We start from the raw sequence: 25609 nt of genomic DNA on the forward strand, positions 1-25609 counted from the left end.
AAAGAAACCCCAAAACAAACAAGTCAAAAGGGCCGAGTGCCGAGGGCCAGACGGCGAAAGTGATGGATACCCTACGTGCCCAGAATTCTTTAGGGCATATAGGGTTTCCAGAATTGTATCCCACAAGCATCTTAAAATCTCTTATTTTAAACATGGTTTTTATTAGTTTTTATTATCAAATAGCATTACATAAACATAGGTGTACTTAAAATTTAGTCTCCCTTCTTTTCAACATCTTGTGTAAAATAGTTCGGGGGCGAAGAATTTGTTTTGGCCGGCGTAAAACGCGACCACGCCCACTCATAAAAATGCGACGCATCGCTGAGCCGTATAGTTATTATTACTTTTTTTTTAATTGTAATTGTTGTACATGTTTTCCTGTTACAGTGTTAGTTTCAGTTTCTTGTCCGGTATGAAAAAGCGGCTGCAGGAAGCCCGAAACCGGTTTGGACCGGGTGAAAGCATTCAAGGAGGGGCTGGGAGTCCAAAACCCTATGGCCATGGTTAAGAATCATACATTGTATATTGCTGGCTTTCTGAATTATTTTCGTAGGCAAGTTTCTATTATATATATAATGTATATTGTATTTTATGCTGATTGTACAAAAATACTTAAATAAATATGTCTGTCTGTCTGTTGTTAGGAGCATCTTTTTGTTTTGTTATTTTGGATAATCTTAGCGATTTCTCATTGTTCTGCTCGTTGTTTTTGTATCTGGGGTATCTTGGATATTTCTTACAATTCTAATTTGTTTTTAAGTGTGATCCGCAAGTCCATCAAAAATATTGTTCTTGTGCAATATTTTCAAAGTTCTTGGCGGCAAATCTACATGTGTGTTAGGTCGTGTAAACTGTATGTGGCATCTACGGGACAATCGTCGCCTTCGTATGCCATATAAAGTTTACAAAATGATAGCTTAACATAAAACGTGGAAAAAGTTTGTCATTGAAACAGTAAATTACAAGTGTTAATGAAAGTGGTTTCGGTTTTAAGGGGGCAAACAAAAGTATTGTAGACGAAGTGGTCGAGAACTTCACGAAACGAGGATTATCGCTTAGCTGCTTGAGCAGATCCACACAAATATTTCGGTTTTGATTAAATTAATGCCGTTGTGGGCCACAAAAAATATCTTAACTGATTACTACTGTATCTGTATGTGTATCTGTGTTTGTGTGAGTTGAGTTTTGTTGATTTTTTTCTTTTTTTTTTTCGTTTTTTTTTTTTGTTGTTGTCTGGGTCAGAAAAGAAACGTGGGATTACATAATGGCGCACTTTTCGCCGGTTTGTTGGGGATCACCTTGCTGGTGATACAGCTGCTCACTGCCATCAACGACACTCACGCTGCGGCGACGACTCAGGCGCGAGGAGGAGACGTGTGTGGACACCACTCTCTTGACGCGATCCAGATTAGCTACAGCCTCGCCGTCGGCATTCAGCAGCACCGTCCTTGTATTGTCGCCGGCTACCCACTTCTGCGACTTCATCACGATGTTCGATGGCGGCTCATGCGATGCCTTAGTGTCTGCCGACCAGACGGTCACCGTTGCTCCAGGTTCGATCTTCACGGACCGATGGAACTTGTAGGTGGTTGACGGGCCACTCTCGTTGATCAGTCGCTGCAATTGCCACCCGCCAATGGCCACTTCATCGGTGCCCTTGTTGAACAGCTTCACGAACTTTCCCTCGGGATCAATCTCCTTGATCTCCACGTTGCCCTTGGCACTGGCCGACACATAGTAGTCCGAGACGCTGCGATCCTCGCTCTCATCCACCATGGCACGCTTGCGCTTCTGAGCGCCAGAGGGAGTGCGGCGCGAGGGCGTGGCACGGGTGCTGCTGCGCAACGACTGGCTGAACGACTGTACGGTGGCCGAGTTGGCCGGGGTGATATTCAGGCGTGCCTCCTCGCCGACCAGCAGCTTGTCGTAGGCAGCGATTTCCAAATCCAACGACACCTAAGAGGAAGAAAATCATTTAGTATCCAAGTTGGAAAACTGTTTACCGCATAAATACCTTGATGTCCATAAGATCCTGGTACTCTTGAAGCTGCTGTGTCATCTCGTCGCGCAAACGGATGAGCTCCTTCTCGAGCAGAGCCACCTCCTGGTTATGACGCTCGCGATCGTTGTCCAGCTGCTGCTCCAGCTCGCGGATACGCCCGTTGAGCACGGCATTGGTCTGCTCCAGATCGTTGATCTTAGCATTGAGACCGTCGATACGCACACGAGTGCTACGCAACTCCTCAATCGACTTGTGTGTAGTGTTGTGGGTGCGATTGGCAGCTTCCTGCAGGCGACGAATCTTGTCCTCATAGAGCGATTCGATGTCATCGCGATTGATGCGCATCTGCTCCTCATACTGAGCTCGGAGCTCCTGAAGGGACTGCTTCAATTTGGCATCATACTCAGAGCTAAGGCGACCGTCGATCTCACTGTACTCGGTCTGACGAATGCGGCGCGATTCATTGATCTCCTGGGTATGGATCTGATCTTTGAAGGACAACTCCTCCCGCAGACTCTGAATGGTATTCTCCAAGTCGACACGTGTCAACGTCTCCTGTTCGAGACCCTTGCGCGTATCCTCGTACAGCTTACGGAGTCGCTCCAGCTCTTTGATGGTCTCGTTCAGCTCATCATTAATCTTCTTCCGTTCAGCGTTTGCATCCTTGTATTTGTTTCCCAGCTCATTGGCACGCGACTCGTACATGCGGGCATTGCCTAAGGGGTGAAAAAATCAATCAATTGTAGTTTTCGGATGAAATTGCTTTCTACCCAGGGTGGGATGATCAGTTTGCCAGAAGATTGTAAGATTAGAGCGCCGGGGGTGTTTTTGAAAATGATCATGATACCCACTCCGAAATATGCTTTGAGATACCATGTCATATCTTATCTTATACCTTATATCTTATACCATGATTACTTACCCTCTGCGGTGTTGCACTCCTTGGTCTTCTTCTCCAGCTTGGACTTCAACTCCTCGTTTTGCTCCCACAGACGTTTGTTCTCGATCTCAGCACGAGCGCGGTCCCGTGCCTGCTCGTCCAGAAGACGACGGGTCTCCGCCAGCTCGTTCTCGAACATACTCTTCATGTTGGTTGTCTCCCGGGTGACGGTGTCCCTGGTGGTTTGAACCTCGATGCTAAGACGAGAGTTCTCCGTCTCCAGGTTACGCACCCGGTCAATGTAAGTGGCCAGACGATCATTTAGGTTTTGCAGCTCCACCTTTTCGGCCACGCGCGAATGGCGGGTGGGACTGAGGGGGCTGGCAGCTTGCTGGGACTGCGATGGAGGCGGCTGGTGGTGGTGCTGCTGGGGACCCGCCGACGGTGCCCGTGGGGTGGACGTGCCGGTGGGCTGCGGTGTGGCGGTGCCAGCTCGTCGGGATTTGCTCGACATTTTCACGCTTCAGTTGGAGAAGAGAAGAGAATAGGTAATAACACGTGAGCAGGCGGTTGTGACCTCGTTTAACTCTTTTTTTTTATAGAATACGTTATTTTTGCGCGCGTTAGCTGACCCTGCCTGATAAAATTCCAAACAGAACAGAAAAACCGAAACAGAAATAAGAAAACTGCTCAAAAACAGACCCCAGCAAACGAGTTCTCACGCACACTTCCACACATCTTTCCACTCAAGCGACTGTACTAAAGCGGACGAAGCAAAAAGCGGGGTGAGTGAGTTTGGCGGCGTTTGTTTATGGGCGTGGGGCAAAAAGGCGCGGGTGCGGTCGCTTAATATGAATCTAATCAAATGGATTACTTAATTGAAACAAGTATCTTAATTACAGTAACTAGTTGAAAGTTTGGAAATTGCACAATATGGCGATTTTCATTCAATATTTCCGGCATTTTCTCACAGAGGGGGCATTTCTCGTTTGAGTGAATCAACAGCGACATTTTCCGGAAGAGCTCTTTCAAGACTTTGGAAAAAATTTCGCGTACTTTCAATTTCTTACGATAGCGGCACAACTTACCTGTGTTTTGGTAATGAACGGAAGATTCACAAATTGGAAAATTAATTAATTCGCTGCAATAAAACGCGGCAGACGCCAATCTTGAAAAATTGTGATTGCAGTGCTGCCAGATAGGGCCAAAAAAATGTTACTAGCGCAAAGATACAGGATTTATTAGGCCTTTTGTTGATGGCTTCGTAAAAACATACTCATGGCAACTGGTCTCACTATTTTCTGAAAACTGCTGTGCGTCACGTTAAATTTTTCTACTCGGCAAAATCGCGATAAAAATAAAAGATTAACGCGCAAAACGTGAGCTAAAGGTAGGTCAAACATTTTTCAGTACCCAGAACCTAATAAAATTACCCGGTCATGTGAATCGAGACATAAAATTTCGAATTACAAGATATGGTGAAAAACAAGATGGCGGAGGGTACGCCGGTTCCGCAAAAGCGGCATTTTCCACATGTAATTTTCACGTATTTTTTCTCTTCTTTTCGTTTCCGCTATCCCGTAGCATTTTCTTTTTTTTATAGTCCAGGTATAAGCACGTACCCGAAACAATGGCAGACAACGACGACCTTCTCGACTACGAGGATGAGGAGCAGACTGAGACCACTGCCGTTGAAAACCAGGAGGCACCAAAGAAGGACGTGAAGGGAACCTACGTCTCCATTCACAGCTCTGGCTTCCGTGATTTCCTCCTGAAGCCGGAGATCCTTCGCGCCATTGTAGACTGCGGTTTCGAGCATCCGTCTGAGGGTAAGTACTCATTACATCGGGTTTACAAATTCCTAGGTACAGTTTGCGTATATTTCCCTTTCAGTTCAGCACGAGTGCATTCCGCAGGCCGTCTTGGGCATGGACATTCTGTGCCAGGCTAAGTCGGGTATGGGTAAGACAGCCGTGTTCGTGTTGGCCACCCTGCAGCAATTGGAGCCGTCGGACAACAACACTTGCCATGTCCTAGTCATGTGCCACACTCGCGAGCTGGCCTTCCAGATCAGCAAGGAGTATGAGCGCTTCTCAAAATACATGCCCACTGTTAAGGTTCGTACAATTCTCATTCACATCTTTGTTTGATGTACATTCTGCAAAAACTCGAAACATGTCTCACAATGGGTCTTTGTTTTTGCAGGTTGCAGTCTTCTTTGGCGGAATGGCAATTCAAAAAGACGAAGAGACTTTGAAGAGCGGTACCCCGCACATTGTGGTGGGAACTCCCGGACGTATCCTAGCTTTGATACGCAACAAGAAATTGAATCTTAAGCACTTGAAACACTTTGTTTTAGATGAGTGCGACAAGATGTTGGAGCAACTGGGTAAGTGTGCATTATTAAAAATTTGTATTTTACTGAAATACTTATTGAGAATTAATTACTTTGCAGACATGCGTCGTGACGTACAAGAAATTTTCCGAAGCACGCCGCACGGCAAACAAGTGATGATGTTCTCTGCCACTCTGAGCAAGGACATTCGTCCCGTTTGCAAAAAGTTTATGCAAGATGTAAATATCAACGTGTTCATATCCAAAATGCTCGTACTTCTCCACCTCGCATCCACCGCCATCACGACAATTAGTTATTATTTTGTAAACGCCACCCGATATACATTTTTCAATTTTAATTGCTATATAAGCCAACAACCATCTTACAAATGGTTAAACGCGTAAACACAACCGTCAAGCGCTCTGTGGGCATAACTTAAACCGAAACCTTAGTTGATAACTACCAGAAACCATTTTCTAAATGGTTAAACGTGTGAAGTCAATCGTTAAAAAAACATAAACTACATCCAAAACCGCTGCACAAATCAATTAAAATCTCAATGATTTAAAAAAATTACCAACAATCCACAACCAAATAAAAAAAAGCGAAACTCAGCAAATCAAGACGACTGGCCGATGAGGTTAAGCGAATATGATGATGTTCATCTGTAAGCCGCACACTTCTTAGAGCGATTGTCGATCCTCGGGAGCTGTTCAGAGTCTAGTTGATGAGATGTGGTGGTAGCGTGGCCGTATGTAAAAAATTATAAACATATGTTGTATGTTCTGAGGCGAGCCTAGTATAAGTCTGTCCTGTTTTCCCCTCATAATTGTCCCCTTTAAAATGCGCATAATTCTTTTTCCGAAATCTAGCCTATGGAGGTCTACGTGGACGATGAAGCCAAGCTGACCCTTCACGGACTGCAGCAGCACTACGTCAACCTCAAGGAGAACGAGAAGAACAAGAAGCTCTTCGAATTGCTGGATGTGCTCGAATTTAATCAGGTGCCTAGAAAATATATCTCCTATATTCGAAAATGTTCCATTCTAACGCAGTTATTTACATTTTAAAGGTGGTTATTTTCGTGAAGTCTGTGCAACGCTGTGTGGCTTTGTCCCAGCTTCTGACTGAGCAGAACTTCCCCGCCATTGGAATTCATCGTGGTATGACCCAGGAGGAGCGTTTGAACCGCTACCAGCAGTTCAAGGATTTCCAGAAGCGTATTTTGGTTGCTACAAATCTCTTTGGCCGTGGTATGGACATTGAACGTGTCAATATTGTGTTCAACTACGACATGCCGGAGGACTCTGACACCTACTTGCATCGCGTGGCCCGTGCCGGACGTTTCGGAACCAAGGGATTGGCCATCACCTTCGTCTCTGATGACAATGACGCTAAGATACTTAACGAAGTTCAGGATCGTTTTGATGTCAATATTAGCGAGTTGCCGGAGGAAATCGATCTGTCCACATATAGTACGTTTATTCTTCTCTTTAAATCTTACCTTAAACTAATATCTTTCTTTTTTGAACTAATTTTCAGTCGAAGGACGATAGATGTCAGATGGAAGGAGAATTGCACTTCAAATAGAATATAAATAAATCTTTTTATAATCCCCTACCTTTAAACTAAATAAACAAAACATCCAGACAATGTCATGACCTACTAAAAACAATGGATTTTTTATTACTATTAATTATTAATTGCCATTTCTTACACTTGACATTATTGGTAAAATTTAAAACAAAGAGTTGTTTTGAGAAGAAAAATCTTTAATATTTAAGGGATTGACTATTTGGTTGAATATAATGGAAAGCCGGAACCCTTGGATAGTTTAGTGTGTCCGTTTCAGGACATGCGCAATAGCTGGGAGCTTCCGGCAGCAGCACTGTCGAGGGAAGGGGATGATGTAGGGGTTGTCCTAAGAGGAAGGAAAAACAGAAGTGAAAAGCAAAGCCAACAACCAAACAATGTGAGAAAATGCATGCACGCGAAAATGTTGCTAAAAAAATACGTAAAAACACGGCGTAAGGTGAAGATTCTTCTGTTGCTGGCCATCGTGGGGCTCTTGGTGATCACCATCATAGTCCTAGGCTCTACAGGACGCAATGCAGCCATCGAATTGCTCCTGGACGAGCGCTTCATCGCTCGGGCCTACAGGCCAGGGGATCAGCCGGAGAAGTCCCCACAACCGGCAGCTGCTATGTCCGTGCTTCAGCCCCAACGGGAAAATGGTGTGATAGTGCCGGAGAAATATGACGAACAGAAGATTAAGGAGCGCATCATCCAAAGCAAAATGGATCTCATGAAGCTACAGCAGCAACGCGACCACGAGGCGGAACAGTCGGTAATGTTCTATTACATCCAAATTCTATACAAATATGACAATCTCAATGATTTGAACCTTATAGTCCAGGACTACCTTGGATGTTATTACCACGGCTGTGCATATTTTCTACACTGCTCCGGTTCCGTGGTACAAGTCCAAGAAACCTCCTCCTCCGCCAGCGGAGCATCCAAACGATGTGCCTCTGACAACTCCGAGGCCTGTCAGAATCCTCAACACCGCCTTCTATCCAGCATTGGGATTGTACAAGCCCAGCAACACGCTCCTGTCTCAGCACTTTGAGAACATTAAAAGCTGTGGCGTTGGAGTGCTCATTTTGAGCTTTACAGGTGGAAAGCCGGCGGAGGCAGCCTTAATCCATCAGATCCTGGACGTGGCCCCGCAGCATAATCTGAGCGTGACTTTTGAACTCAGCGTAGCTGGAAACCAAAGTGTCGAGTATGTGCGTCAGCAGCTGCAGGAGATTGCAACGTACGCCAAGCTCCCAGGATTCTACAGGGTGTGGAGTCAGTCGAGGGGTGCCTCCTTACCGGTGTTATATGTGAGTAATGCCTACAAATTGAGTGATAGCCTTGGAAGGCTGCTGTGTCGGACGCCTTCCCTGGTGGAACCAGATGGATTAAGAAGGATCCAAGATGCCTTCTTCATAGGACACTTAAGGTAAGGAAATATCATTATGGGCTTACTTGATAAAGATCATGATTATTTTTACAGGCTTAAAAGTCATGCTGATGTCCTGCGGCGGTTGTGCTTTGATGGCTTTTACAGTAAACTGCCCAGCAATGGGGCTGTCTTTTCCAGCACCTGGAAGAACTGGTCCTATCTCAAGTCGTTTGCACTATCCTACAAAATGCTTTTTGTACCCACTGTGGGACCAGGATTTGCCGAAAGAAACAAGTTTCCACGGCACGGAGACATCCAGAGGCATCGGAGCAATGGGAGGGTATGCTCTGAAAAACTGTTCCTGATTATATTCCTTAAGATTTAATTTTTAAAAAAATATTTTAGTATTATGGAGTGGCCTGGAGAACAGCTATCTTAAATCATGTGGGATTTATAAACATTGCCAGCTACAACAACTGGCCCGACGGCAGCCAAATCGAGGAGGTAATGCCACGCGCTGGATTCCTGGACTACAACCCTGGCTCAAGGACCAAATACCTGGATCTCACAGCCCACTGGGTGGGCAATTTTCTGAAAACACGCCAAGAGGCGGCGGCTGCAGCAGCTCCGGCATCACCCCAGAACTGCTACGAGCTCCTAAATGGAACCATTTGCTAAACGCACAGGGCGCGCCTTCCGCGAGGAGATAATCCTAGTTACTTTAGAAGCAATAGCAACAATTGCAGGCCACAAAATTACTTTCTAACTGTTAACGAGTCTTCTGCTACATATTTATACACTCACATACATACATACATATATCGTTTTGATAGTGATATTTTTACCACTTTCGTTTAATTGAAAAATCTTAAAAATACGTGAAAACACAACATTTTTCTAAAGAAAGATATGAAGTTTTCCAAATTATGTCAATCAATTAATGAAAACTTCCCTTATTTTTCATAGAAAAATACTTCAGTATATAAAAGAGTATATAACAAATAAAAGCAATTAGAAATTATATCAATTATAAATAGTTATAGAGCCAGAAGTAATTTTTGACTAAATCTATACTAGCTTTCAATTACGTAGTATATAGACGAGAACAATATCATAACTTAATGCCATGCCATATTATGTAGACACCAAAGATATTATCTATGTTATAACATATATAAACTAAACACTTGTTAAACAATTGGTACTTAACAAATTTTAAATTTATTATCGATACAATATATGAACAATTTATCTAAGCTTTAATAGTTTAGTGCCAAAAAATAAGTGTTGATTTGGGCTATGTTAAAAGGTAACATTTACCAGTAGGCTAAAAGGAAAAAATGGTAACATTTAACCCTTTTCATGTTAACTTTGACAGAAGAATTTAAGGAGTCAAAGGAGAAATCTATAGAAATCCCTAGAAAATTTTATAAATTATTTTACAAAAATGCCGAAGAATCCAAAAACGCCAAAAACTAATAACTGCGATACGGGTCGCCCTGCGAAGAGTTCCAAAGACCAAGGACAAAGCCAGAATCGCGGCCGCGGCCAAAACCGAAGTCAGACTCGCGCCCATAACAATGCTCTGAACCATAATCTTACCAACCTTACCATTAATCACGCCATAAACCAAGGCGGAAGCCATGGAATAAACCATAGCTTTAACCATCTGGCCCAGCATCCAGTCCAAGCCCAGACGACCGTTAAAGGTTGCTGCTGCAAGCGTTCCCAGTGCATCAAAAACTACTGCGATTGCTATCAATCAATGGTGATTTGCTCCCAGTTTTGCCGCTGTCTCGGTAAGTATATAAGTTCTAGAAAACTATGAACTATAATAATGTTAAATCAGGTTGTAGAAACACAGAGGTGCGCAAGGCCGTGGACTCCAGCGCACCGGCCAAGAACTCCAAGCGAGAGAAGGCGGCCGCCATGAGTGCCAAGGCTGCAGCTGCAGCGGCTAAAGCCGGTATCCATGTACCGGTCAAGCAAATTGCTGGTCCCGGTCCGGGAATATCCGGAAAACCTTTTGGCCTTCCCCCTGGTCAAATTCCAGCTGCAATCCCAGTTACTTTAAACAAAAAACCACAGCAAGTGCAGTTGGCAACCGGTGGTCGTGATGCCATTCCTGTTACGCGTCTTCATTTCAATGGGCCTGCTTCGGTTAGAGCGATTAAGGCCTCAGTGCAGCCTCAGTCCGTGGCTATGGTCAATCCCGCCAAGATCGAACGGGAGTCTCCAAATTTCTTCTCGCAACCTGTCAATGTCGCTCTGTTGGAGTGTGTGCTGGTCCAGGCTACCGAGGCAGAGCAGATGGGATTTAACGACGTCCAAGTGGGACAGTTGATTCTCATGGAGTTTATGCGCGGCCTGAAAGCAATCTACGAAGCTACCTGTGAACATAACCAACAACATAATAATGGGGAAATAAATGGTTAGCTGCTTTTGGTTAAGCATCTAGAAAATGGTTGTAACATAATTTATTAGTTAAATTTAACAATTTCTATAACAAGTACTATTTTCGGTGGTCAAAATATTTGAGTTGGGTTTCTTTTTACCATTATGAACACATCACCAATCTGGTGGCTGGAAAATGAGCTCTGTAACAAGCATATCGCAGCTCGTCGTCCTTTTGGTTAAACGGGAGCTCGTGTGTTTTGATTTGTGCCGATCCAGCGGCATCTCATTGTCGCTGTCGCTTTCTCCAGTCGCCGAATGAGGAGATCTTTCTCGATCACTTTCCGCCTCCGTATCATCATCCACTCGCCTCTTCTTCCTTCTGCCTCCCTTTGGCGTCTTGGCATGGCGGTACTTTTTCCAAAACTCTGCTGGCTGAGCAAACTCAATGAAACTGGGGAATCGCATGGCCAAAGACCGACAAAAGCTGTCAAAAGAATGCTGAAGTTCCGAAGTCATAACGTCTTTTAAGTTGCGATGGGTTTCTTCCACATAGCGGAGGCATCGCTCCAGCTGTTTAAGCTACAAAGAAAAGAATATGTTAGTAACTATTTATTCGTTCAACATTAAAGGATTTAATCGCTTACGGGTTCCTCAGAGGAATCCGTCTTTCGCCCTCGCCCTCTCCCTCTGGATCCTTCCTGGCTAACTGAGGCGGTTTCAGGTGGCTTGGGTATTGCCGGTTCATCCTCCTCTTCACCTTCGCCGCGACTGCTTTTCTCATTGCCTTTTCCCTTTGTTAGAAAACAAATCCGTCGCATGATAAAGAGCATATCCTGTACTATAGTTAGGGCGCCCGGCAAACCAACAAATTCATCATCCTTGGTTTTTTCTAGAATAAGATAGTCGTTTCAATAAATTAAATATTTTATGGTCCATATAAAAACTCACCCGCTAGCAACTTTAGCTGGCCAAAGTAAAGTAACAACGAGTTCTCATCCATAGAGGACATAATGTGATTATAAAGTAGGCGCCGACTTTTCTCCTTGTCAGGACCCTTTAGCGGCGATTCAAAGTTGGAATCCGTTATCAAGCCTCGCAAATGGCCCAGGCCATTTAAATCAAAAGGACATTCTTTAAGACAGTGGTTGAATAACAATTTGTTGTACAATCTTTGGTAGCGAATAAAGAAGGCATCCGCCTCCCGTGCTACTTCGGCACTTTCATCCACCAGAGCAGACAGCATGGAGATTAGAATTGAACCCTTCAGCTTGATAGTGCCGGAGAGTATAACATCCTTAACGCAGCGAAAGGTTCTAACCCTAGTCATGGCGAAACTGGAGTGCAGCTTGGTCAGAATACATTGAAAATTACTCTCTAGAATAGAAGGGTTTTTCTTTCCCAGATCGTTTAAAGCAATCAAAGTAGTATTGATTATCTGGGGCCGATCGTTTTTGGTTAGAATAGTTTTATACAACTTGGACACTCTATAGGCCAAACTGTTTTCCCTGAGACACAAACGCCCAGCTATCACAATCATCCAGTTTGTCATGCGCTCGTTGTCCGTATCGAACTGAGACTCACTAAGTCTGGTGCACTCCTTAAGATACGTGAACACAATCTTCACAATCCGTTTGTCCACCTCGTCCGGCAGCATCACAATTATCTCTGTATAGGTGCCCAAAAGGCACTGCAATCGGGTGTGTTCATTCTGGAAATCCTCCGCGCAGTTTAAAATTTCAATGGTAACATCCTCCAATAGACTCAGCTGCCATTCGGGAACCTCGGAACCCGTCGACGGAGCTTGACTCATGGACAAGTGGAAGATTTGGTTCAGTAGATTAACCGCACTCGAAATAAGACCCAGCCAAATGCTTCCCGTTCTGAGGGCGGTCAGAAGTTTTTGAAATAGCTGATTTAAAGCCGATTTGGAAAAGTTCTTTAAGCAACCAATTATCAGCTGCAAAGCTAGGAATTGGTTTGACTTCATGTTGTATGAAGAAAGGCTGTTAAAAATGCCAATCAAGGCATCCATGTTGTTGGTGATGCGGCTAGAAAGGAGTAGGAGTAATCCCCAGGCATCTGTAGCCATGGATGTGGACAAATGTGAGATTATAACATTCACAAGTTGTGGCCTACAAGGAAATAATTTGAAAAAAATATATTTAATGGGATAGAGTTCTTAAACTTACGTAACTATGGATTCGTTTTCCATTAGAATAGAAAATCGTTCCTGCAGATAGGCTCTTGGTTGTGTCATTAGCAGAGTACTAATGATGCGCCAAGGCATAAATTGTTTAGCGGTATTGGAATACTCCAGGGGTTGAATATTTTTTAAAACCATTCGATTGAAACTCTGAAAATGTGAAGGTTTATCAGCAACGATATGGAAAGCAACGTTTATGAATTTCATAATACCTGTAATGCCAGCTTTTGCAAAGCGATGTCCTCATCGCTCATTAGGCAAGCCCAAATCCTGCAGTATACACATATCAACGCAAAACAATTGGGATATGCTTCCAGAAGAGTTTCCATTGTTTCAAGTCCAGATTTTCTTACAGAGGCCAACCTATCCACAGCCAGCAAAGAGGTTTCCCTCACAAAATTCGTGTTGTAAATAATTAGAGGATTGACTAGAACCAATCTTTCGAGCAGGGCGATTCCTGCTGTTCGTGCGAGGCCGTTATCCGCACCCAGAAATCGCTGGTAGATTATATGTGGAATGTTCTTGACTTCTTCTTCCAACAGTTCATGGCCCTCGAAACTGAAAGCGTACTGGACAATTCCAGGTTTCTCGAATCGCAGTTCATGCTGCTCCACTACAGGCTCTTGAAGTGTCTCTTCATTTTCATCCTCGAATTGAACAAACCGTATGCTTTCGTCCAGAATCTTAGTAGTCATTGGCGATCCCTGTTTTAGAGCTAAGACGAGTACTTGGCAAGCTTTACGACGAACAGTGAAAGTCCTATCATTAAGGCAACGAATCACTTCACGAAGGAGTGGCACTTCTCGCGGCACCTTGGACACATCGTACCGGAAGATAGACCATTCCACTTCGCTCTGATGAAGAAGAATCTTTTCAATAAGATCCAGCGCTCTAGTTTGAATTCCGACAGCATCGTCAGCCTTAACAGCCTCTAGGACGAAATCTGCACAGGACTTGTTGCACTTGGCAAATAGAATACTATCATATTTGGCAGCATAAGTAATAGCCACTTTTTCATCCGGGCTCTTCCACTAAAAGAAAGGTAAATTAAATCATTACTTTAATATATATAGTTTATAAAGTTTACTTACTGCGTTAATTGGGTTGGACACCACACACTCAATGTAGAAATGGAGAATACGGGTAAGGATGTCTGGGTATTTTTCTATTAACTGGATGAACCAGTCAGATATGTGCTCTCCTGCCTGCATAGCCCCTCCGCGACGACCAGCGCCGATGTTATGAGGACTATCTGTGTAGACATGCATAGGAAAAGTCTGACGCATTATGAGATGAAGAGTGTCATATACGTCTCCATTGTGTTCATTAGCGATTTCGTCGAAAAGCTCATAACATTTTGCATGCAACGCAGGGGCACCTAAAAAATAAACAAATAATATTTTAAAAATGCAATTTATTCAAAAATACGTTGTAAGTCGATAATTAATCGATTTCCGATACAAAGCTTTCGATTTCTCCTCCATAAGTATCGATGCTACACAGGTGTCATCTCTCACCGCACGACGAAAAGAATTAAATAATTGTTTAACGAACGAAAACTTTGCATTTCCAGCAGAAATGCTTGCCTTTTTGAGGATACGCAGTGTGGCTGTTCCCGCCGGAAACCTTCGTGTATTGTCGTCCAATCTATTGTCCAACAAAACCGGCACAGATTTCATTGCAAGCCGGTCGGAATCCACAAAATCACATTATGATATTATCATTGGTGGTGGAGGACTAGTTGGTACCACTTTGGCAGCAGCTCTGTCCAGCAATCCCACTCTCGCAGATAAGAAGGTCCTGCTCCTTGAAGGAGCTCCCGAATTTAAAGGCTTTGATCCAGCTGGCCCGTACCAAAATAGAGTTTCCGCCATCAACAGGAACTCTATCGAGTTGTTCAAATCCATAGATGCTTGGTCACACATTGAAGCCGCCAGGTACAAGCCTGTAAAGCAGATGCAAGTGTGGGAGTCCAACACAGATGCCCTCATTCAATTCCAGCACGACAACTTCGCCAGCGATGTGGCTTGCATTATAGAAAATGATTTGATTCTGGACGCAGTCTATGCAAAGGTAAAGAATGCTCCTAATGTGGAGATTCAAAACAAGGCCAGGATCCAGTGCGTCCGCCTGCCGAAGGACTCTCAATCTCATGTCTCTGAACTGGAACTGCAGGACGGTCGTTCCTTTTCCTGTGATTTACTGATCGGAGCTGACGGTGCCAATTCTGTGGTGCGAAAGGAGATGGGTGTAGATGTTTTCGCCCTTAACTATGAGAGAATGGGCCTGGTGGCCACGTTGGAGCTGGGAGAGGATGCTTGTGATAACTCGGTGGCCTGGCAGAGGTTCCTGCCTAATGGTCCTGTGGCCTTGTTGCCATTGACCGACAGATTAAGCTCTCTGGTTTGGAGCACCACCAATGAGCAGGCTAAGCAACTGCTCTGTCTTCCTCCGAATGAGTTTGTGGACGCCTTGAACGAGTCCTTCTGCCGGCAGTATCCAAGAGTGGAGCTGGCTGATAAGGCAGTCCAGGCACTAAACACCTTTTTCGGTCATAACGCCACGCAGCACCAAGTTCAGTATCCGCCGAAGGTTTGTGGCGTCAAGGAGAAATCGCGAGCCACATTTCCTCTTGGATTTCTTCACGCATCTTCCTATGTTTGCAGTGGAGCAGCTCTCGTAGGTGATGCGGCCCATCGAGTCCATCCACTGGCTGGTCAAGGAGTCAATCTGGGCTTCAGCGATGTGAGGTACCTTGTGGAATGCATGGCAGCCGGTGCCTATGCTGGATTCAAGCTGGGCGACAAGCAGCACCTCATCCAGTACGAGCGTAAATGCCTCACGAAAAATGTACCTATCATGCTGGGCGTCCATGGACTCCACACCCTCTACTCGACGCAGTTCAGTCCGGTGGTTTTGTTCAGAAGTCTGGGACTGCAGCTCACCCAGAACTTACCGCCCATAAAGAATTTATTCATGCGAGGCGCAATGGGACAATAAAATGTTAAAACAAGGGGGTTTATAAATCGTAAGTGTTTATAGTTTTTCACATTACTGGTGAATGGAATAAAGTGAGATTTTGTATCAAGTTTAAAATATTGTTTTAGTTAGCTCATTGCTAACGCTTATCTTACATCTAAAGTTCAAGGTAGACAGATAAGTTGTGCTATTGGCTGATAATGAACTTTTATCTCAGTTTGTATCAATTTTGGTTCTTTAGTAGTTTTCCAAACCCTAATGTTAGGAACAGATTTGTCAAAAACAATAAAAAAATATTCGAGCAAGCTCATAGAATCTTGAAAAGATTAAAAAACTTAAGAAAAAATAGTAAAAACATTTAACTACGGTAAAAACTTAATTCTAATTTGATCATTCGTTGTCAATAGTTTTGGATTTGGATATGAAGGCACATTTGGCATTGGCATTTGGAAGAATTAGGCTATCTTAGTCTAATTAAATTTGGCATCGTGTTTTAAAAGTTTTCATGTTTCAAAGTTCTTGGTGGCTCTTGCTTTCGCCAAGCTTTAATTGCTGATCCGAGCTGTTCTCATCCTCTTTGAGAAAGACCTGCTCCCTGTCACTTTTCAACCTGGCTTCCCCTTCATTGGCCTCCACATTTATTTGCTGGGAATCTTCCGTATCCGAAATATAGCCGAAATCTCCAGTGTAGTAAACGGGATACAACAAAAGTGGAGCAGCACTGAAAGCCACAAGATCACGTTTCTTGTAGGCCTGGCTCCAGGTTTTGTTGGGATGGCGGTCGAACATCACCGGCAGAAATTCATCAACAGGTATAAGTTTCTCCAGTGGTTTGGCCGCCAGCAGCTTAAGGGCACCTTCGTAGGAGAGGACATAGCCAAGTGTCCAATAGGAGTAGCCAGCGTGGACTAAGCTGTCTGTATCAGCCACCCAGGGCTCACTCTCTTCTTTCAAGCGTTTGCGCCCAAAGTAGATAAGGTCATATTCCACCACACTCCTGGCCTGATTCAAAACTCGAACGGCGTTGTTCCGGAAATAGGGCTCGAACCGTATGTCGTCTTCCAGGATGAGAACCTCCTTTAACTTCTGCTGCACCATCTTAACCCAAATGCGATAGTGACTTAGGAAGCATCCAATTTCGCCCATGGTCATGGCTCTATGGTGGTAAGGGTCCTCGTAGCCGGGCATGAACGTAATACCCATTTGTTTCACAACCCCGATATTCAGTTCCTTGCCATCTACAGCGGGGAAGTGTTCCACATCCAAGCCGATTTCGTCGAACAGCTTCTCCATTTTCTGTCGTCTCTCAGGCCGTCTTTCCAGGTTGATCATGAAAATATGGTCCAGTGTTAGCTTGGACTTCTCCGGCTTGGTTACCAAGTGTTGGAAATAGTCATGAAATGGAGGCACGTCGCCCAGATCAGTGATCATGCTGGCCCTGATATGCACCAGCTGCTGGAGATCTTGATCCAATGAATCGCCAGGCTCCAATGGTTGCAGTATATAACCGAATGTAATCTCATTGCAGACGTGCATTGGAATTCCTGAGCTATTTGCTGATATAGCAAATACTATAATGTCATCAGATGGACCGTCGAACAGTGGTTCTTGGTTTCGGGTTTTCTGCATTTCCTGCAACTTGCTCTTGTCGAAGGTCAGATTTTTCACGCCCTTGTAGTTCATGTCCACCAAGACAGCTGTGTGGACCATGGGCACCGGAAAACTGCCCACCTTTTTCAGGTGGTAAATCTCCTTGTATTCATCCGTGCGCTGGTAGTAGTATTCCTCGGTCATGCCGCACCAGTAGTTAGAGTACAAGCTCTCTGATAGCAACATGGGTGCCACAATGGGCAAACGAAGTTGTGTAAGCCTAGTGAGGGCATCTTTGGAGGTTAACATGACATCCGCGTCCAGAAAGAAAACATAGTCGGCCCAAATATCACGCGCGTAACCGAAAGCCTCTTCTTTCAGACTGATTAGATTCTTGAAACGCGATGAGGACCATTCGTAAGGAGAGCTTTCATTGGGATAGCTCTGCTCATCCGTTTCGAAACTAAAGTTGACACTGTGGTACGATTCGGCCGAGTGCTTCAGCCACTTCTGAAGAAGATTTACGCTGTCATCCGCGTTGTGATCGGAACGCAGCCTAGGATTTTGAAACATTATACCATAGAACTTCCTGTGTAAGAGCAAATACCCACCAAAAGGCGATTCTCTGCTTGGGATACTCCTGCTGGTCAAGATAGCTTAGAAACATTGGTAGCGTGTGGGCTTTGTTTCGGACCAACAAGGCCACCAGTATAGTTGGTGGTTCCCGGTCATCCTCCGCATCGTTTCCCAAAATGCAAACCAATGCACTGGCCAGAAAAAGGCTGAAAAGCACTTGCTTGTTCATTTCCACGTCATGGGTTCAAAGGGGTCACTAGGACGCTATCTGGAGCGGCGGAAGCGCTCGTCTCTGCTTCTAAGATTGCCGGAGAATGAGTCTTATCTATTAATAGTCCGGAACGGCGTCCGACGGGGATGCCGGTGGTAGAGCTGGAGAACCATCGATGTAACTATCGATAACAAAAATCGAGTGCAGCTGAAATCTGGCGGTTGTTTCAATTTTTTAAAAATCAAAACCCTGTCTATACAGTTTATTTTATACAACTTCCTCTTAATTTGAAATTAACTATAAAGGTATAGATATATAAAATATATCTCCAAGAGCTTATGGGCTTCTTTTTAATCCTTCATCCTATCCTTCACAACAATTCTCGTTAAACATTTTAATAACAAACATTTATTTCTAAGTAATAAAGTTTTCAACATGTCATCATTTTTATGCAGCTGCATGAGGTTTTGCGTAGTTGGGGAAATTTAATTTCAAGCCCTCTCTTGCCTCAAAAAATGTGTAGGAGAGGGTGATGGTGTCGCAGTGTTCCAGGGCGGGATCTCCCGTGATTTCTGGATCAATGTAAAAGAAAACCGGCATGTCAACCTCTTCGTGGGGGTTCAATTGCTGCTCCTCAAAGCAAAAGCATTGAATCTTATTAAAATAGGCACCCGCTTCGAAGGGAATCACATTATAGGTGCTGATGCCTATGACGGGTTTGTCCGTAGGATTGCGGGCTGTGTAAAAGGCCAGAGCGGTTTCGCCGGGCGCAACTTTGATCTCATACTGCTGCGGCTTAAAGTTCCAGCGCATAGAGGACCCAATGTCGGCATTGAAACGAATCTTTAGTATCCGATCCTTGACTTTTTGCATGTGCTCCACCTTCTCGGTATCGTGGCCCTGAGAAGTTGTGCCACCATAGCTGTATGCCTGGCAGAAAATGCTGTATAGTGGCACCGCAGCGTAGCTCAATCCCACAATTAGCACTCCTCCGGCAGTAATGTAGTAGAGTGTAGATTTTAGTCGCAGTTTTCGTGCAGCTTCCTCCGGAGAATCAGTGGACTTCATCCGCCAAATTTGATTTGTTTTCTGGCGTGGTATGGAGCTTCTCAGAAGCTGCTGACATTGCCCACGCAGGGCGTTGAAGGTGCGTAACATGCGTAATTAGTTATTTTGCGAATTGCAGAGATATTTATTTTTCAATTTCATTAAATAAACGTTGTTTGTATAATCTTTTGGTAATAAAGTGTGTGCTAAAGTGTGTACACACCAAGTTCTATCAGCTGTGTTTTGAAAACCCCAAAACAATCGAGTGTCTTGAAAATATATTCGATACACAACAGGGATCGGCGGCCAATGGTTTTAGCGTTAAATTTATTCTAAATTTTAAATTAAAAATGAGCATCTTTTTTAAAAACTTACATGAATTCTGGTAGCCCTTTTTAAAGTTCATGTAGAGAATTTCCATGAGACTTCGAATGATCCTATCCCTCGACTTCAGATGTTCCTTAAAATGCACATAGCGGAACACCAGTTTTAAATCATCACAGATCGTTAAAAAGAACATCCAGATGGTGTTAGCCCGAACACTTTTGTTGGCATTCTGCTCCAAAAGCCGAAAAATCCTCAAAACCTGCTCCATGACGTCCTCATCAAAGACTCCGTAGCTCTTGGATCCAGGAATGGTTAAGGTGAGCAAATAGGTGCTCACAGCATTCAGGGACAGCTGAAGATTTATATTCTCGTTTAAAACAGTGGGAGCCGCCTTTACGACGTGTTCCGGAGGAACGGCTAGACCAATCAATGCGTAGATGTAAGAAAGGTAGGAACTGGCGGGGGATATGGTTACTAAATTGGCCCAGTTGTCATGGGTGTTGCTATAGTTGGCTTGATTCTCATCTCGCATCGAACGGAGGACTCCCGACAAATCTCTCAGAACCTGGAGCTGTGCCTCCTGTGTCTGAATCTCTTGCTTGCACATGGTCAGGGACCAGAACTTTTTAGCGCGCTCCAGGAGCACCTCTTCGCCAGCGTCCTCGCCATATAGCATCTCTTCCACGTCCACCCATTGCAGACCAGGCACGTAGTTCGTTTTTAAATCACCGAAAATACGATTTAACTCGGACATTGTCACATTTTTGGCGTCCTCACATTCCGATAACAAAAACAAACAAAACGATATCCAAACATTGTTTCGATAAGCGATAGAAAAAAAACAGCGGGTTTTTCAAAATGGTACAAAATCAGGGCTGATATATTAATGCATTTACTTGGCTTATTATTATGCAATTTTGTTGTTTTTTCGTGGTTACATACGCGCACTTAATTTCTAATTTCGCTGATAGCTAGAAATCCAGCGAGGCCGTGGCATTGGAATTGCTCAAGATACTGGTACTGCAGCTATCCGGTTTGGGGGACTCTTGCAGCTCCGGTGGCAGGTGGAACTTCTCGATAACGAACTTCTTGCGGCGCAGTTTGAAGGCCAAGTCCGTGGTATCCGGCATGTGGACTGCCAGCGTGTTTAAGGCTGACATCTTGTGCAAGTGGAGTAGTCCACTGTACTCCTTGAAAGCTGGATGTGTTTCCTTTTCGGATCCAGCAAAAGATTCCAGCTCGATAGCGTAGTCCACCAACTGACGGATCTTAGGCACCAGGCTGGCATCGTACTTGGCAATCAGATGCATTGGCATGGTGATGAGGCACACCGAGTTGCAGTTCCGAACACTCGCCATCAGAAGGGTAAGGAACTTGATCAAGTCCTCCCCAAAGTGCTCGTCGTACCACAAAGGCGATCCTAAAGACGTCAAGCACACACGACACAAGTTCTGCTTGGTCCCGGCCACAAAACTCTCGTCCCGAAGCAGTTGCTGTATATTGTTTAGCAGTCCCCCGTAACGGGCGTTATGAAAGACCTGGGACTCTTGGCTGCCAGTTTTTGTGCTGCTGGTGACAGTTGTGCTACTATTGTTATTGTTATTGGCGTTTGTCTCCTCCTTGGCCTTTACTTCCTGGGTGATCTCTTCTACGGCTCCCGGAATGGCTGGAGCGTTCTCCACGGGCTGCTGCTCCAAGGAGCAGGAGGTGGGGGAGCTGCTTTTTGAAAATTCATCGCCGAAGGCAATAACAATGTCGGCCTCCTTGTGGCTATCGTCCCACATAGTGGTGTTGGCGTAGTACAGCATAATCGAGTCCATTTGCTCCATTAAATTGAAGTGGTGCCCGATCTTGGCAGTGGCGTGCTCCGAGTGAACTAATGGCAAGTCGTTGTACCTCCAAGCGATCCGTAAACCGTTCTCGGCCCCGGCACCGGCCGCTGCCTGTTCCTCCTCACGTTGCTCTACTTCCGACTCCAAATCGGTGAGGGGCTTTGGAAGACGACGGAGCATCTCCGCGGGGATGTCGTCTAAGCTCCCCAGAAAGATCTCCTGCTTGGACAGCACGCCTTCAGCGAGAAAGTACTTGGCCAGCACTTTGGCGTGCGTCATGAATCGATCCTCCTCGATCAGGCAGATAGACCCCATTGGCAATCCGCCGCCAATGACCACATCCAAGTAGGGGTTCCCGCTAGAGGTAATAACCTGTGCCGTGTGCGGACTGGTGCGGGTGCCCCGGATGGGCTTCTGCACGGTGCGCTTGCGAAAACTGGTCATGTTCTTTTTTTCGTCTCGGACTAACCTTTTTTTTTACCCTTTATGCTTTTTATTTTACTTTTCTGAAACTCTTCAGTTTAGACAGGGCAAAATCCTTTCCGAAAAGCTGCCAATAGGCATCACCAGTGATGGCATTCCGGGTAAGTATCGATAACACAACAGCTGTTGAGTCAGTGCTTACAAAGCCCAAATAAGAGTTGCAAAACGCCAACGTGAACAGCTGCTGTCCCCAATCCTACCAGTTAATTTTGGAAAATTAGGAAAATTGCAAGAAAAATTAAAATATCAAAAGTCTGGGATGGCTTCTCACTCTGAGGTGTCGTCTCCGCAGATGACCGAACAACTTGACAACGAGGAGGTAAGGGAGATCCTAAAAAACACGACGGATTTGCGACAGTACTCGAGACAGATTGAAAAAGAGTTCAAGGAGGTGGAAAACAAATCTATTGAGGGTAAAAAAACAACTTCCTCGTTATAATGTGCTTGTAATACTATTTTTCCATTGCCAGACTATATCGCCGAGTCCCAGAACATAGCGAATCTCCACAATCAAATAAACGATTGTGACGATGTCTTGGAGCGAATGGAGAACATGCTTATGAGCTTTCAGAGCGTTTTAAATAACATTAGTACGGAAATCACCCAGCTGCAGAGAAAGTCCGTATCCATGTCTCTTCAACTAACTAACAGGCAATCGGTCAAGGCTCAGTTGTCGCAATTTATCGAAGACATGGCTGTGTCCGAGGAAATGATCAACATAATCATGGAAACACCAGTCACGGAACGTGATTTTAGCACCCAGCTAAATGTTTTAAACCACAAACTGTCTCTCGTTAAAGAGCTAAGCTTCAAGGAGTCCAAGTCCACCAGCGATGTGAGCGACGTACTCCAAAAGCTGAGACTAAAGGCCATGACTAAGATTCGTTCGTACCTATTGGAACAGATCTACAAGTTTCGGAAACCCATGACGAACTACCAAATACCCCAAAATGCCATGCTAAAGCATAAGTTTTTCTTCGAGTTCATACTGTCCAATGAGCGCCACGTGGCCCAGGAGATATGCAGCGAATATATCGATACGATGAGCAAGATTTATTATAGTTACTTTAAGGTGCGTAACTGGATATATAATTTATGGTAGACTAAAGCTAGTCTTTACTTTACAGAGCTATTCCACGCGATTGACAAGTCTCAAGTTCGAGGAATCCTGCACAAAAGACGACTTGATGGGCATTGAGGATAACGCTTCAAAAGGCTTATTTTCCAAGACCACAAGCCTTAAGCACAAGAGCACCATTTTCACAATTGGAAAGAGGGGAGACATTCTTAACCAGCAATTGGAGGCACCAATAATAGTGCCTCATGCCCAGCTAAAAAATAGAGTACGAGTAAAATTTGTATATAAAATTGTTTATAAATTATACATTACTCTTTGCAGTACACTGTTGAAGCTCTATTCAGATCGGAGCAGTACGCTCTTGTGGATAATGCCTGCCGAGAGTACCTTTTTGTCACAGAATTCTTTATGGTTCGCGGCACCCAAGCACAGGATTTGTTTAACCAAATTTTGGGAAAGACCTTAACGTTAATGATTGTAGGTAAATAGTTTTTTTTTGTTTAACATTAAAAGAATATTTCTTTTTGTACTTAGAAAAATCTAGAGACTTCCATTCACGACTGCTATGATACTATTGCCATGTTTCTGTGTATTCATCTCATATTCCGGTATCAATTGATGTGCCACAAGCGCTGTGTTCCTGCATTGGATAAGTAGGTTTTTGCTGCATAATTTGTAGGAACAAGGTTTTACCAACTTTGTTATTAGGTATTGGGACTCCCTTCAATCGGTTATTTGGCCCCGTTTGGAGCATGTTTTTCGGCTAAACATACAGAGCATTCATGACTGCGACCCCACAAAATTCAACAAGGAAATGGGTCCACACTATGTAAGATTTTTACAGCCGATAACTACTAAAATAAATCTAATGATAATTATTTTCAAGATAACTCGACGATATGCTGAATTTAGTGCAGCCATTGTAGGAATCTCGGAACATTTTCCCAACGAGCTAGTAAGCCGCTTACTTTTGGAGCTCCAAAATGAAGTTGAGTGCTTTATACTCCGCATGGCCGCTATCTTTCCCACCCGCAAAGATCAGCTAATTTATCTGATTAATAACTACGATTTAGTGCTGGGTGTACTGATGGAGCACACCAGAGACAACTCAAAGGAGGCGGAAGCGTTCCGAGAGCAGCTAAATGCACGAAGTGCAGAATACGTGGAGGAAATTTTGGCCCCCCACTTTGGCGGCATTATTCAGTTTGTAAAGGAGTGTGAACACTTTTTCGAAAAGGAGCAGATGGACGAGCTCAGAAAACAAGAGCGAAGGAGCCTCGCCTTGGTGGCCAGCTTCTCGGCTAATTGGAAAAAATCTCTGGAGGAGCTAAACAGAGAGGTCCTTCTTTCTTTTCCCTCTCTGCTAACGGGTTCTCAGCTTCTCCAGCTGGCTTTGGCCAGTCTTGTGCAATATTACCATCGGTTCCATAAACTTCTCACGCCCAATGCTCGCGCCCAGCTGACTAACATCCATGTGGTGATGGTGGAGATTAAAAAGTACAAGAGCAATTATTGAGCGGCGCTTTAATTAGATGTGTGTTTAGACTTCTGTGTATTCCAAATTGAGTAATATTCCAAAATAAATGTATATTTAAGTAAAGACACCGGGCACCAATGCCTAATCCTCATCCTCGAACATCATTTCAACGAGATCCTTGTTGGAGCAGCGCTCGCCATCCAGGCGCTGAGGTTGCTTCCAACGCAGAAGAGTGGGCAGAAATACCAAATGAGTGTTTGGGTCCTTGCGGAACGGACAGTTCAAGTCCTTCCAGCTGTACCAAAGAGAAAAAAGTACAATTTAATGTTTACAGTGGTTTCTGATAAGAGGCAGCATCGGGTTCAACACTCAAGAGCATTGTAAAGCACGGTCAGTTATCACTATTTAATCGTTTTTTTTTTATCTTGAATGTTCTGGGTGTTTTAACCGGCACTAGAGTGTTTATTTCATCACACACAACTGCGGCTGAGATACTAGTTCCAAATTATTGCCAATTAAACTTGGTATCAATTAATGACGTCAGCAATGACATTGTAATTGTGTTATGCTTAGCCAAAATGTATTAGTATATCAAAGTAAAGTATAAATCAGCTCCCACAATGACCACAAGTTTTTTTTAAAATGGTTGAACTTACTAAGCGCGCTCGCCTACATCAACATGCACAAAGTGGGAGTTGTCGGGGGCCTTCTTCAGGGCATCGTGTATCACCGGCTCCGCTGCAATCGAGCACCAATACGTATACGTTATATGTATGTAAGTATTATTGCGATAAAGTTGGGCAATCTGATACCCAATCGGCTAACCACATTGGGACCACCTCGACTCACCTTTGACGCAGTAAGGGCACCAGCTGAGCCCGTTCTCATCCTTGCCTCCGCTGAAGAGGACGTGGACGGACCCATTGCCGTTCTCCAGTTCCTCCATCTTCTTGGAGAACTCATCGTAGCCCTTTACGTTGTGTGTGACCACCATTGTGTTGCCGGGATTAGGATTCACCGAATATAGGCGTCTGAACAGCCGACCGAATATAGTTTGGAGCGACGTGATGCTTGGCTCTCGACGGAGTGACTGGATTAAAAAAGTTATGTTCGTTTTATTACCGGGTTTCGCCGACTCTTTGGCAGAAAAAAAACTTGTTGTTGGTTTGAGTAGGGTTGCCAGCCTGCGCGGATGTGGAAACATTTTCAAGCTAAAAATGGCTTGAAATAATAATGACATTT

General features: G+C 44.4%; 11 protein-coding genes across 11 annotated transcripts; 5 read left to right on the forward strand and 6 right to left on the reverse strand.

Moving 5' to 3' along the window:
* Positions 1-153: 153 nt before the first annotated feature.
* On the reverse strand, positions 154-4107 carry Lam (Lamin). The gene is made up of 4 exons (XM_017251703.3): positions 3971-4107; positions 2925-3403; positions 2015-2718; positions 154-1956 (listed from the first exon to the last, which is right to left on the reverse strand). The coding sequence occupies exons 2-4, from the start codon at positions 3394-3396 to the stop codon at positions 1258-1260; spliced, it is 1875 nt and encodes a 624-aa protein (XP_017107192.2). The 5' UTR covers positions 3397-3403; positions 3971-4107; the 3' UTR covers positions 154-1257.
* Positions 4108-4140: 33 nt separating this feature from the next.
* Hel25E (ATP-dependent RNA helicase 25E) lies at positions 4141-6892 on the forward strand. The gene is made up of 8 exons (XM_017251704.3): positions 4141-4272; positions 4467-4711; positions 4776-4999; positions 5088-5271; positions 5338-5456; positions 6090-6221; positions 6290-6692; positions 6760-6892. The coding sequence occupies exons 2-8, from the start codon at positions 4513-4515 to the stop codon at positions 6771-6773; spliced, it is 1275 nt and encodes a 424-aa protein (XP_017107193.1). The 5' UTR covers positions 4141-4272; positions 4467-4512; the 3' UTR covers positions 6774-6892.
* Positions 6893-6924: 32 nt separating this feature from the next.
* LOC108132334 (glycoprotein endo-alpha-1,2-mannosidase) lies at positions 6925-9371 on the forward strand. The gene is made up of 4 exons (XM_017251716.3): positions 6925-7564; positions 7629-8224; positions 8279-8507; positions 8573-9371. Exons 1-4 carry the CDS (start codon positions 7073-7075, stop codon positions 8843-8845), a joined length of 1590 nt encoding a protein of 529 aa, XP_017107205.3. The 5' UTR covers positions 6925-7072; the 3' UTR covers positions 8846-9371.
* A 199-nt stretch (positions 9372-9570) lies between these two features.
* Positions 9571-10647, forward strand: tomb (tombola). Its single transcript, XM_043213874.2, has 2 exons — positions 9571-9966; positions 10017-10647. Exons 1-2 carry the CDS (start codon positions 9615-9617, stop codon positions 10601-10603), a joined length of 939 nt encoding a protein of 312 aa, XP_043069809.1. The 5' UTR covers positions 9571-9614; the 3' UTR covers positions 10604-10647.
* An 83-nt stretch (positions 10648-10730) lies between these two features.
* Positions 10731-20298, reverse strand: Cap-D3 (Chromosome associated protein D3). The gene is made up of 7 exons (XM_017251714.3): positions 19546-20298; positions 13859-14145; positions 12980-13798; positions 12754-12917; positions 11513-12696; positions 11209-11453; positions 10731-11143 (listed from the first exon to the last, which is right to left on the reverse strand). Exons 1-7 carry the CDS (start codon positions 20249-20251, stop codon positions 10736-10738), a joined length of 3813 nt encoding a protein of 1270 aa, XP_017107203.2. The 5' UTR covers positions 20252-20298; the 3' UTR covers positions 10731-10735.
* Positions 14257-15863, forward strand: Coq6 (ubiquinone biosynthesis protein COQ6, mitochondrial). Its single transcript, XM_017251717.3, has one exon. The coding sequence runs from the start codon at positions 14346-14348 to the stop codon at positions 15765-15767; it is 1422 nt and encodes a 473-aa protein (XP_017107206.2). The 5' UTR covers positions 14257-14345; the 3' UTR covers positions 15768-15863.
* Positions 15786-18283, reverse strand: LOC108132333 (glycosyltransferase 25 family member). Its single transcript, XM_017251715.3, has 2 exons — positions 17948-18283; positions 15786-17892 (listed from the first exon to the last, which is right to left on the reverse strand). Exons 1-2 carry the CDS (start codon positions 18139-18141, stop codon positions 16257-16259), a joined length of 1830 nt encoding a protein of 609 aa, XP_017107204.2. The 5' UTR covers positions 18142-18283; the 3' UTR covers positions 15786-16256.
* Positions 18516-19399, reverse strand: Cox11 (Cytochrome c oxidase copper chaperone COX11). The gene has a single exon (XM_017251719.3). It carries the CDS (start codon positions 19279-19281, stop codon positions 18571-18573), a length of 711 nt encoding a protein of 236 aa, XP_017107208.1. The 5' UTR covers positions 19282-19399; the 3' UTR covers positions 18516-18570.
* A 48-nt stretch (positions 20299-20346) lies between the features above and the next one.
* On the reverse strand, positions 20347-21919 carry Elp4 (Elongator complex protein 4). The gene has a single exon (XM_017251783.2). It carries the CDS (start codon positions 21771-21773, stop codon positions 20469-20471), a length of 1305 nt encoding a protein of 434 aa, XP_017107272.1. The 5' UTR covers positions 21774-21919; the 3' UTR covers positions 20347-20468.
* A 51-nt stretch (positions 21920-21970) lies between these two features.
* Vps52 (vacuolar protein sorting 52) lies at positions 21971-24490 on the forward strand. The gene is made up of 7 exons (XM_017251782.3): positions 21971-22225; positions 22283-22884; positions 22940-23155; positions 23212-23367; positions 23425-23543; positions 23599-23719; positions 23777-24490. Exons 1-7 carry the CDS (start codon positions 22072-22074, stop codon positions 24404-24406), a joined length of 1998 nt encoding a protein of 665 aa, XP_017107271.2. The 5' UTR covers positions 21971-22071; the 3' UTR covers positions 24407-24490.
* On the reverse strand, positions 24400-25543 carry cl (thioredoxin domain-containing protein 17 clot). Its single transcript, XM_017251787.3, has 3 exons — positions 25217-25543; positions 25024-25105; positions 24400-24662 (listed from the first exon to the last, which is right to left on the reverse strand). The coding sequence occupies exons 1-3, from the start codon at positions 25359-25361 to the stop codon at positions 24509-24511; spliced, it is 381 nt and encodes a 126-aa protein (XP_017107276.1). The 5' UTR covers positions 25362-25543; the 3' UTR covers positions 24400-24508.
* Positions 25544-25609: the final 66 nt, after the last annotated feature.

This window comes from Drosophila bipectinata, chromosome 2L (genome assembly GCF_030179905.1).
Source record: "Drosophila bipectinata strain 14024-0381.07 chromosome 2L, DbipHiC1v2, whole genome shotgun sequence".
In the NCBI taxonomy this organism is placed as follows: Eukaryota; Metazoa; Arthropoda; class Insecta; order Diptera; family Drosophilidae; genus Drosophila; species Drosophila bipectinata.